The sequence below is a fragment of the Peromyscus maniculatus genome, chromosome X (genome assembly GCF_049852395.1).
Source record: "Peromyscus maniculatus bairdii isolate BWxNUB_F1_BW_parent chromosome X, HU_Pman_BW_mat_3.1, whole genome shotgun sequence".
Lineage (NCBI taxonomy): Eukaryota > Metazoa > Chordata > Mammalia > Rodentia > Cricetidae > Peromyscus > Peromyscus maniculatus.
The window spans coordinates 76,812,415-76,824,974 of record NC_134875.1 but is presented as its reverse complement, the minus strand read 5'-3'; the positions used below and the strand labels follow the sequence as shown (position 1 = coordinate 76,824,974).

At 35.0% G+C, this 12,560-nt stretch overlaps 1 protein-coding gene across 5 annotated transcripts in view; it reads left to right on the top strand.

Moving 5' to 3' along the window:
- LOC102909439 (transmembrane protein 182-like) overlaps positions 1 to 11,643 on the top strand; it is a 138,209-nt gene extending 126,566 nt beyond the window's left edge. For 2 of the 5 annotated variants that reach the window (XM_006992321.4, XM_076562982.1), the window contains one exon: positions 7,644 to 10,548. In XM_006992321.4, the coding sequence (XP_006992383.4) occupies positions 7,644 to 7,876 (233 nt within the window). In that variant the 3' untranslated portion in view covers positions 7,877 to 10,548. The other 3 variants (XR_013048327.1, XM_076562984.1, XM_076562983.1) reach the window with 3 other exon arrangements.
- Positions 11,644 to 12,560: the final 917 nt, after the last annotated feature.

Here is a 12,560-nt window from a genome sequence, read left to right as displayed (position 1 = left end):
TAGAGCAATAGAAACTCTAAGAGAGAAGTTGGTATTAAGGGCTGGGATATTGCTATGATAGGCCTGATCATGCTTTCATTTGAAGGAAAATGGATCTTGGGACTGTGGATTAGAAAATCAGTTGAATGTTTTAAGTGCTGCTTAGTGGGAAATCCTAGTAGGAACATGGAAGACAGTGGTGCGGGCAGGGGGGGATTTAAACTGTGGGGGCCTGGACCAAGAGGTGTCAGAGAAGAATTTTAATATGTTGCCTAGAGATTTTTCTTGTGATAATTTGGTGAAGAAAGTGGCTGCTTTTTGCACTTATTAGAAGTGTTTGCCCAAGGCTAAAGTGGAGAGTTTGGATTAATTCTGTTGGCAGAGAAAAATCTCCAAACAGCCTAGTATAGACTCTGTTGTGTGGTTATTAGTGGTAGTTCTAATGAAGTTGTATAATGAAAAGGAGCAAGCTGAGCAGGGTAAATTATAAAATGTAAAATTTGAGGAGAAATGAGCATCAGGAAGTGAAATGGAGCTCAGTCCTGTGTTCAAGGAGGTAAACATTTCAAAAATGGAATAAAGAGAGTGATGACCTCAGGGCAAGATCCCACCCAGGTAAATTTCCAACTTGTGAAAAAGAAGTAAAGAAAAGCCTTTATCTGGGTATGGTGATGCAGGCCTTTAACCTCAGCACTGGGAAGGCAGAGGTTGGCTTATCTCTGAGTTTGAGGCCAGCCTGATATATAGATTGAGATTCAGGATAGCCAAGCTTAGGCAGTGAAGGAAAACAGAAAGCTGGTGAAGATGTAATTGAATGAAGGGGCCATGTTCCAACCCCAGCAAGCAGCAGAACTTGGCAGCTTCAGCAACATGGTTCTGGCATTAAAGTCAAGGATGGAAGAAAGGAGTTATGGAACCTTCCTCCATGACTAAGGAAAGTCGATGAAGCCAGTCGTGTGTCAGGGGTGTCCTTGAATGGAGGCCTAGTGAGGTCATTGTGTGACGCTATGAAGTTGAAGCCTGGACTGCCTTGGAGACCCCAAGAACTTGGAGATACCAGAGCCTTGGGATACCTGCCAAGGAAAGCTGATAACAGGAAGTGGAACCAGCCCAGGAAATAAGTGTGTTGCAATCAACAGAGCTGAAAGGAGTTGGAGATCTGAAGAGCATTTTGACATCAGATGTGGAGATGCAGAGGTTGGAGTTTGCCCAGCTGTTTTTTTATTCTTGCTTTGGCCCAGTATTTCCTCATCATGCTCCCTTCATTACATTTTTGAATAGTAATATATATCCTGTGCCATTATACTTTGGAAGTATGTGATCTTTTTTATTTTAATTTTATAGGGGATTATAGTTAAGAGATTGCATGATTCTCAGAAAACACTTTGAACTTTAGACTTTTAAATAAATTTGAGACTGTTATAGACTATGGGGACTTTTGAAGTTGGACTGAATGCATTTTTGCATTATGATATGGCTACAAGCCTTTGAGGACCAGGGAGTGGAATGTGGTGGTTTGATAGAAAATGTCCCCCAAAAGGGAGTAGCACTAACGGGAGGTGTGGCCTTGTTGGAATAGATGTGGTCCACTTCCTGTTGCCTGCATATCAAGATGTAAAACTCTCAGCTCCTCTTCCAGCACCATGTCAATCTGCACATTACCATGTACTACCATGATAATAATAATAATAATAATAGATGGAACCCATGAATTGTAAGCTACCCCATTAAATGTTTTCATTTATAAGAGTTGCTGTAGTCATGGTGTCTCTTCACAACAATAGAAATCATAGCTAAGACACTATAACAGTCAAACCATGGAAACCACCTAAGTATTTGACCTGTTGAATACATAGAAAATGTAATGTTTATACAAAATCAGAACATTTGTTCAATCATCAAAATTCTAAATCCCATCAAATGCAGCATGAATAGAGCTAAAGATCATTATTCTAAAGGAAATAATACAGGTATAGAATGACAAATAAGTATGTAATGTCTATGTCAGACAGAATCTGAAAAGTTGTTTTTATGGAAGCCCATTTGTTCCCTTATTCACAATTTTGTTTTCCATGTCAGTTAGTTATAGTCAACCACAGGCCAGAAACATGAAGTAGAAAATTCCAATGGAATTAACTCATATGTTTTTACGTTATACACTTGTACACTTGTATAAGCTATTGTTTTCTAGAAGCCCAGATATTAGATCCATGAGTTCCATCCTATTGGCTAGTGCTACCCAAACTAAGGGTGGATCTTTCTTCCTCATTTCTTCTTCCTCCCACATTAGCAAATTCCAAGCTTTTTTGCAGTTTTAAAATCTTTTTCAGCTTTTAAGAATACCAGATACTTCTATGTTTTGGTACTTTTGATAGCAATGAATTGTTTAACTCAACCACAAATTCTGATAGTATCATGAGATGGTGACACTCTAAATTGAAACAGACATAATAGAAAACACTGGTTAATCTGGGACTTTGGAATTCCTGTCCCAAGAGAAACTATACACTTCCTACTTGCATTATTACCTATCACCTGTTTTCAAATATGAACAGTAGTTTTTCTATTTTTTAAACTTTGCTGTGCAAGCATACAGGTACCATGTAGAAAAGAAAGAAAGGTTCTCTAATTCACTATTAAATTCAAGCCATAAGTACATTTTATGAATTTCAGATACATAAAAAGCAGACTTATTTTTGTATAAGGCTTACAGAAGTATTGATTATAAAATTAAATTTATTTTTCTTGCCTTTAAAATTTTTTTTTTATTTTTTTCATTTATTTTACATTCCAATCACAATTTCCCCTCCCTCCTCTCCTCTAGTTCCCTCCCTGCCCCTCCCATCCACTACTCCAGTTCCATCCATTCAGAAAGGGGCAGGCCTCCCAAGGGCATCAACAAAGCATGGCACTCAAGTTGAGGCAGGACCAAGCTCTTCCCCCACATCAAGGCTGGGCTAGGCAACTCAGCATGGGGAATAGGTTCCCAAAAGCAAGCTCAAGCACCAGGGACAGGCACTTTAATGAATACTTAAATATTATTCAAATCAATAGATTAAGATGACAATTTGATAAATTTATAGGTTGTATGGTCTCAAAATCCGGTTAAATATTTGTATTCTCAGAAAAAGTATGGATTTGGAGGGCAGGAGGGGTAGATCTTGGAGGAGTTAAGGGAAGGGAAACCATAGTCAGAATATACTGTATGAAAAACTCTATTTTCAGTAAAAAATAGAAAAAAAGTATCTTCTTAACACAGAATGATTCAAACATATGTTACAATCGAACTACTATGTTACTGATATAAATATAGATACAAAGTAACAAATGGAGAGCCTAGAAATGAACTTACATATCTATAGCCAACTACTTATTTTTGTTGTTGATGTTTGTTTGTTTCAGGACAAGGTTTATGTGTGTAGCTCTGGCTGTCCTAGGCTAGGCTGTAGACTAGGCTGGCCTTGAACTCACAAAGATCTGCCGGCCTCTTCCTCCCATGTGCTGGAATTAAAGGTGTGTGCCACCACACCCAGCTAGCCAACCAATTTTTCACCATGCTGATTATCATCTGATAGAGAAAAGACAATATTTTTTTCCAGATGTGTAGGAGCTATAGATATTCCTTGATTTCCGACTACAAGGATACCTTTCCCTTCAGAGCTGTAATATAAGCACTTTCATTTATTTATTTGTTCATATAAGGGTATATACTAAGGTTGATTCTGTGTCTTGGCTGTAATGAAAAGGATTAAATGAAAATGGGAATGCTGGTATCTCCATAGGGAACTGGCTCCATTACCATTTTTTATATACTTAGAATAGGAATTCCTATGCTGTAGTTCTATTTGTTATTTCATAAATTTCATAGTTTTCTAAATAATGATCTCATTAACTTCATTCCAACCAACAGTATACAAATGCTTACTTTTTTCCATCCATTTGGCCAATTTTAACATGCTTTTTTAAAGATAATTGTTGTAGGTTTGAAATAACATCTTGTATTTTTTATTTACATGGCTGGTGGTTATCAGTTGATTATCAGTGACACTGAACTGTTTGATCAATCATTTGTGTACTTTGGAATAAACACATTTTTCTGAAAACCTGAAAAATTTCAGACATTTTGTCCATTTAAAAAACTGATTTATTTATCTTCTTTATAGCAAATAGAGCAGTTAATTAAATGAAAAAAGGAACCTATACAATGGGGAAATACTTGCACATGATATACCTAACTATATATAAGTGTGTGTGTGTGTTGTGTTAGTTTATAGTTTTAAATGTAGCATAGCTGATTAGCATAAATGTAACTATTAAAATGTACATCACATATCAAAATGTGCATTATATTTAAATGGGTTGAGAATCAGCTTAGTTTAGCTGGGTATTGTGAAAAGTGTCAGAATGTATGTGTTTATTGATGCGTCTGAAGGAACATCATTCTACAAACTGTGTTGCTAGCTGGGGGAGATACAGTTTTGTTTCCCTTTCTTCGGTGTGCTTGTTTGGGGGACTTTTACTTGGCCTTGTGAAAGGGCAAATGAATCTTATACCCTCTTAGTAATCACCTAACCTTTTCCTGAACTACATGTTCTCAGCATTATATATACAAAGCCTCTCCCATTGACAATCTGAACCATTTGAAGAAAACGCTGAATGACAAAAATGATACTGTGGAAAAGAAACCTCTTCTGTTAGTAAAATGTATTCATCCTTCTTTCTCAGATTTGATAAGTAATTGTGATCTCATCAATAATGGAGGAAGTCATTTGATTTCTTTCTACACCATTGGGATTCACCCAAGGGTTGTCAGTTTCCCTAACATATAAATGAATATATAATGCAATAATTGAATTTCTTCTTAAAATACTGTCTAAACACTGGAGAAATACAGAGTTTCTTCCTAAGTTCCTAAACCATTTTAATACTATGTATTTGTCATGTGCCCCAAAGGACTAGTCTTTCATTTAGGTATATTCAGGTTAGTATTGTATGTTAATAAAACATGAATTAATTGCAAGAAGGATGTTTAATGAGGTTCACTTGCCATCCAATTAATTTAATTTAAAGTTACATGAGCAATAAAGGTTTAATTACATTATTATGGATGTATTGTATTTCCTGAAGAATATGTGGCTATTAATTTATGGCTGCAGCAATTTGTTTATGGCCAATTAATTGGTACTTTAAGTACAAAAGTGTATATAAATGTAAATTGCTTATTTGTTACATTTAATTTAAACTAACAGCCAATGCTATAATTAACATATATGTTTTAGGGAAGATAGCATTTAACACTTTAGTTTCTGGACTTTCATATGCAAATGCTTTCTTCTGACTATAAACTAAAAAAACAAAACAGTAGTATTTTTTATTACAGGATTTTGGGTAATTTCAAAGTTCTTAGTTATTGTGGTGGAAATGAGTAATAAGTTTCATGACACAAGGAACTTATAATGGTCTGTCATAAAACTTCTGGATATTTAATTCATTTAAATAATAACTTACAAGATTTCCATTTATTGCATAACCAAGATCATGATTTCTGCCCTATGTATTCTAAGTGCTATGTTCATAGGATGCAGTATAAAATTTAGTATGATAGAATTATGTAAAATTGTTACTATATGTTAATTTTTTCTAGTGTACACTACTTATACCAAATGATAGGTTTACATTTACATTTTTATACATGCGTGCAACATATTTTCATCATACCCATTCTGGCAACACTATTATTTAGCCTTCCCTATCTTATCTCCCCAAATCCTTTTCTATTTCCTGAAAGTCTCCAGTGCTTCAGATCCTCTGCAGGTAGAATTAATATGCAGTTGTGTGCTGTCCAGTGTGGGTGCTGAGAACTAAATCTGAGTCTCTACAGAAGCAGGATGTGATTTTAAGCACTGAAGTGTCTCTCAAAGCCCTAGTATCTTCACTTATTAAATAAGAAAAATGACCTTTTCTTCTCATGAATTTAGATTTTGAATAAACTGGAAAATAGCAAATTCATACTAAATTGGACATGAGTTGATATTAAAAGGAAATTAATTTTTTATAACTTTACTGTGAAGTCTTCAAAGAAATATTATTAAAGAACTATGATGTAGCAAAATAATCACATGTAAGTATCCAATGTTTGGAAAGACAAGGGATTTATTTGGTCAGATTGTAGAACTGTAGTAAATTTTTCAAGTGTTTCTTAGGTATGATTCAAAACTGCTTCTGAAGTACTGGATTTCATATGATATTTTACACTTGATTTCATTAAATGTGTAGTTACCTTTTGTGGTGCAATATATATACTTAATTGTGATAGCAAAGACAAATGACGTTGATGAAATGTTTAGTATATACAGTATCCCAGGTAGTTAAACATCCAGTATCATTTCACATATTTAATTTTGAAAATGCTTTCCAAAATCTCAAGAGTTTAGATAGTATTCTTTTTATAGTAAAATTAATAGCACTAATATACTTCATGTTTTGCATAGTAGTTAGTGTTTTATGTACATCCCTTATTAAAATTGTATGGCTGTAATATAGAATTATTTAATCAAGCTAACAAATCCAATGCTTTATAATAAGCATGGTTTTGGGCATAAATACCTAGGAATTACTCTTGAAAGTTTTGAAATATACTGTAACAAGTAATGATGACAGCCTGATCAATGTAATTAGGTAGCTATAATAGAAACTCACTTAATACAAAAGGTAAAAATGAAAGGGAGGTTGAATTTTCTTTCTATTTTGTGTATATGATGTGTGTGTGCGCGCGCACGCGCACGCTTTTATGTTCATGCATGTTTGTATGTGCAAGTGCAGGTGCACACTTACTAAGTGCATGTGTAGAGGGCAGACAACAGCCTGAGGGCTGGTCATCACCTTCCACTTGGTTTGTGACAGTCTCTTCGTTTGTGCTGCTGTGTATGCAGGGATAGTTGTCCCACATACTTCACTTAAGTCCGTCTCTGCTCTTTGCCTCCATCTTGCTATAGGATCAATGGGATTACAGGTGCATGCTACTATAGCCAGTTGTCTGTGGGCTCTGGGCATTCAAGCTCAAGTCCTCACACTACACCACAAGTACGTGCTTTATCCACTAAATCATCTCCTCAGCCATGGGAAACTGTTTTTCGAGTGCTTACATGACATGAACAGGTTGTATTTATTTATTTATGCACATATATGTATGTATATGTAGCAATGGTAATTAAAGGAAAAGAGGCCATGGCTTTGAGATGGAACAGTAGAAGGACATGGGAAGGGTTAGAAGGGAGATGGGGAAAATGTTGTAATTATATTTTAATTTCAAAAAAATATAAAAAATAATATTGAAAAAAGTAAACACCAAATACTTTACATGCATTTGGGCAGCTTGGAGTGACAATCAGAGTACATAAAAAATACATTACCTATTGTAGAATATGAAAAACAGTTCAATTTGAAATAGTTGTGGAGTACTAAAATGCTGGTATACAGAGGTTCCTTAGTCTGTGTTTTTTAAATTTCAAAGTATAGATAACATAATGTGATATATGTTTCTTGAATGTAAAATAAAAATTTATGGGTTAATATTTGTAATAATTTCTTTATTGTATGGGAAATGAGTTCAAGATTCTGCCACTTCTACTGCTCAAATGTATTTATTTGCTTTTCTTTCATAGGGGCCCTGTTCAGCCTGATCCTCAGCCTATTCGTACTATGGAAGGAATATGCTGTTGATTTTCCAAAATATATATCTATAGAAAGGAGCAATAGGTGTGTTCCAGAAAATGTCCTTATTGATGTCAAGTATGGATGGTCTTTCATGTTTGCTGCTTTTGGAACTCCCTTTGTTTGTATGTCAGGAATTATGTTTCATTTCATTGGCCGACAGCTTGAGGAGTTTCAGAAATGAACAAGACAAAATGAAGAGACCACAGTGAAATCTGATCAGTTCCTTCAAGATACTTCTATAAAACAAATTCAAAAGGTAGAGCTTAGGCAAGCACTAGGATTTATTATTATTATTATTATTATTATTATTATTATTATTTTACATGTGTAACATGACATTGCCAAATGAGTGCAATTTGCACAAAGGGTGCTACAAAGGAAAAGTTAAGAGAAGCAGTTTCTAAGGGAACTTGTGTGAGCTGGAATTTGCTGTCTATGTGCAGAGAGAAAATGGTCAGCTCTGGTTTCTGAAAGACATCACAACTACCTACCAGTGTGAGAGTGATCTCAAACTCTCTGGTGCTATTATTTAATTTTCAGTCTTTCCAAAGTTAACCCAATTTACAGTAGAGCTATTCCTTTTATGAGGAGTTAAGTTTGAATCGTGAATCATTTAATTTATTTAAAATAACCTTTTAATCATAGCTAACACACAAGGGCAGCTATGATTTATTCTACTCTAAAAACTTGGAAATTTGAAGAGAAGAATACAGAATTTTCCTTTCATGTCTCTCAATAGGTAAACTTCAGCATCAGTTAATGCAGGCACATTTCAATTGGATAAATAAACACAGTTACATCTCAAAAGTCAACTATTTTATAGTCTTATGTCCCACATCACATTTCCTTCCAACACAAATCTGTACTTGAGCAAGAGATTTATGAAAATATTACAAAATGTAGGCTGTTCCACTTGAATAAATACAACCAACGGTCATATTTTCAATCTGAACAAAAAGGCCTCTTGTGGCTAAGGGATAATTAAATCCAGAGAAGGTAAATTCTGGCCTGCAGGATGATTGAAAGAGTTGCATCTATTTCATTATTTAAATAGCATCTATTTATTATTTAACCATTTCTATTTGTTCTTAAAAGTCTCAGCAGAATTAATAAGCCTTAGTGCAACTGAACAGAAACCTGGTGGGAAAGTCCTATGTTAATTTTTAATATATAGCAGAATCTAAAATAAAATAGAGAGTTGTATTAAAATCACCAATAAGATAAAAGTTAACCTATGATTTTTGGAGATCTTATATGTTGTGGTTAGTCTGTGAATTTTATAAGAAGAATTGGTAGAGTAGTCTTCACTGATAAATAAAAATGTATCATTTGTATGGATTAATTTTCTACTGGCATATGTTTTTAGTGACTCAACTTGAATAAGTGTCTTTAAATATGAGTAAAACTTATGCTCACATTTAAAAATGTTTTAGTAATTGCTAATTATTCTCTGCTGTGGCTGTTAGTAGCCATTCAGTAATTATGACATAATTTTTACATACATGTTTTAGTTTGATACAAAGCATTAAAACTTGAACAGTTCTAAATGATACCTATCTGTTTATTTCATTGTACTTGGAGGTTTAAAATTTTACTAATAAAATACATGTTGTACTATGGACCATCGTATAAGTTGATATTTCTGTTGCATGTATCTAATCTCCTTCGCATTTAAAAAGAATTCTGAGAGGGGATTCTAGCGATAACATGTTTGAAGTGAAAAGATCTTGGAAATTACCATTTGGTCATGGTCTGATAGTGTACACTGAACAGAGTTCAGTACTGAGAAATTGAGGCATTACACAGAGACAGATTCAGCTACCAGAACTGAAATTCTAATTCTACTTGGCTCCTATATTAGAAATGCCTAGAATGGCAGGTCTAATTGACAGGTCATAGATTGCTTTGTAGAAACTTGAAGTGATTTTATTTTCATTTTTTGTGGGGTCAGCAGTCTTCCGTTAAAATGAATGTTACTAGGACAGAAAACGAGAATATCTGTAATCTTAAGCTGAGCTACTACCAATATGTAGAATGAGCATACTTTGGAGAAACTGAGGGGGAAAGGAGTTAATTCATTCTTAGTTTTTCATATTTCTGGAGGAGACATACTTCATATTAACCCCAAATTATGTTTCTCTCTTCATAGCTTAATTTATAAGACAGAATCAGTAAATATCAAGTCAAATGATTTCTCCAACCTAACCATTCAAGAGCATCAGGATTATTTCAAGCCTCAAAAAGCCAGGATTTTTAATTTTTAATTTTGTTTGTACCGAGGAAGATATTAGGATGGAGTGAAATTTGGGAATAAGTGTGGGCAGTATCTTCTCTCTTAATATTAATTAGTGAGAATATGTATTGCTGCCTCTTATTTTATGACTAGAAAATAACAAAGTAATAAAGAAAAGAATTACAGTGTATGTTGATTGTATGAGAAGGAATATATAATTAAAAATAATGTTCAGTTGGCTTATTCACTTGCCTTCACATGAAATAGCACAAACTTTATTTGTTCATAGTGCAATAGAGAGTGACATTATCTAAGAATATATATCATCACTTCTCAAATTTTACAATGTCTCATGTGACCATTTCCTCATTCTCAGTAGCTTTACACTGTGATAATTTGTTTTTACAGAGCTATGTTTGTTTATTTATGTATAGTCATAGTCATGCATATACATATTTATAAGCCCAGGGATATGCATCAACAGTGATTTGTATCAATAACTACTGTGGTGAATAGTAATTTTTCTTTTCTTTTTTTAAATTTATAAAATGAGAAAATGATATTTTTTATCAAAACATGTTGTTTTACTTGTCTACTAGTCCTTTGTATGTACATATTAAAATATATATTCTGCAGCTCTCATGTGCAGATCGATGTGGTGAATGGACTCAAACTCATCTCCCCTGTAATGATGGTGCCTATCCACTGATCTATAGTGCCCTGGAGATAGCTGTGATATCACAGATAGACCACTGTGAAAGCTGGGACTACGTGGGTTTTCTGAAGAACTGGGTCAGAAAAGAGTTTAAAATATAACAAAATGGATGTGGAGAGCAGATCTGTCAAATTTGGAAAACTTCTAGCAAATTTCTAAGAGTATGTAAAGAGTATGAACAATGTTTACCAATAAATGTCTTTTTAAAAACTTAAATATATGCATATATATAATATAGATATAAACACACACATATACATATACACACAAATACATGAGTCAGTACTGTATTAGATTATGGAAAAGTTTAAAATTAAATGACTTTACATAAAAAGGTATAGATTCCACCAGTAAATTTGCTCATTAAGTCCACAGTAGCACAACCATGACTGTTTCCTAGTTATGAAATGTATGAATTAAACACATTAGTGATTAATTCCAAGTCACCAATAGCTTAGCATTGGTGTCATATCAGGGAAAAAAAGAAAAACACTTCCTCTTGGAGTTATTTAACTGTTGAGTGAGTTCAATCTGACTATGCTACTTCATGCTCCCTGTTTTCTGGCCTCCATCTGTTTGTTGTATGAGTCTGAATCTGTGCCAGCCTGAAGGCTGTCTTGTGGATGTCCCTGTATCTGTGTCTTAATCTGTATGTGATTGTGTGTGTTTCTGTACCTAATAAAGACCTTTGCTCAGTCTGTATAGCATAGAACAGAAATCATCACATGGGGGAAGGAATGTGGTACTTTACAAAAATCATTAACAGAGTTTTACAAGGGTTTAAGTCATTGGCTCTAACTGATCCCAACTGATGCCGACAACAAACAGTACTTTGAATCTCATTATTTATCCATAACTGTTGCATTCCACCTTTCTGGCAGATTTTGGAAGGTTGCTTTCAACCTCTGTATTTGTTGCTTTCAGCAATGTACACATGCATTGTTCTGGGTCAAGGTGTGGAAGAGTAAATAGGGTAAATTTGTAACTATGCATTAGTTTAAGTTGCAAAAGCTGATTAAATGGGAAATTCAAGGCAAGTGGGTTTGATTGTTACACTGTTTTCTCTCTTTTAAAAAGATTATTCTTGGGCTGGAGAAATGGCTTAGAGGTTAAGAGTACTGACTGCTCTTCCAGAGGTCCTGAGTTCAATTCCCAGCAACCACATGGTGGCTTACAGCCATCTGTAATGAGATCTGGTGCCCTCTTCTGGCCTGCAGCTGTATACATAATAAATAATTTTTTTTTTTTTAAAGAGCGGTACTTTCTGTGCAGATGAGAAAAGGGGGCTCTTTAAAAAAAAAGATTATTCTTTTATCATATAAGACATCCTAATCACAGCTTCCCCTTCCTCCATTTCTCCAAGTTCTCCCCATCTCCCCTCTCTACAAGATCCACTGCCTCCCAACTCTGTCTGTCCCAAGAAAAGAGCAGGCATCCCAGGGAAACCAACCAAACACAGTACAGCAAGATACAATAAGACCAGGCACAAACTCTCACATCAAGGCTGGACAAGGTAACCCAATAGGAGGAAAAAGAGACCCCAGACTGGTCAAAAGAGTCAGAGACACAATCACTTTCACTGACAGGAATCCCTCCAAACACCAAGCTAACAACCGTAACATATATGCGTAGGACCTAGCACAGAACCATGTAGGCTCTGTGATTGTCCTTTCAGTGTCTGTAAGCTCCTATGAGCTCTGCTTACCTGATTCCACAAGCCATGCTCTCCCTGTCTTCAGCTCCTCTGCTTCCACTATTCCTCCTCCCTGTCTTCCCCAGGGGTCCCTGGAGCTAGGAGGGAGGGACCCAATGGAGACCTCCAACCTGGGCTCTCTCTCCACCTAATGGTTGGCTGTGGATCTCTGCATACGTTCTCATAAGCTGCTGGAGGCAGCCTCTTTTATACAACTGGACTAG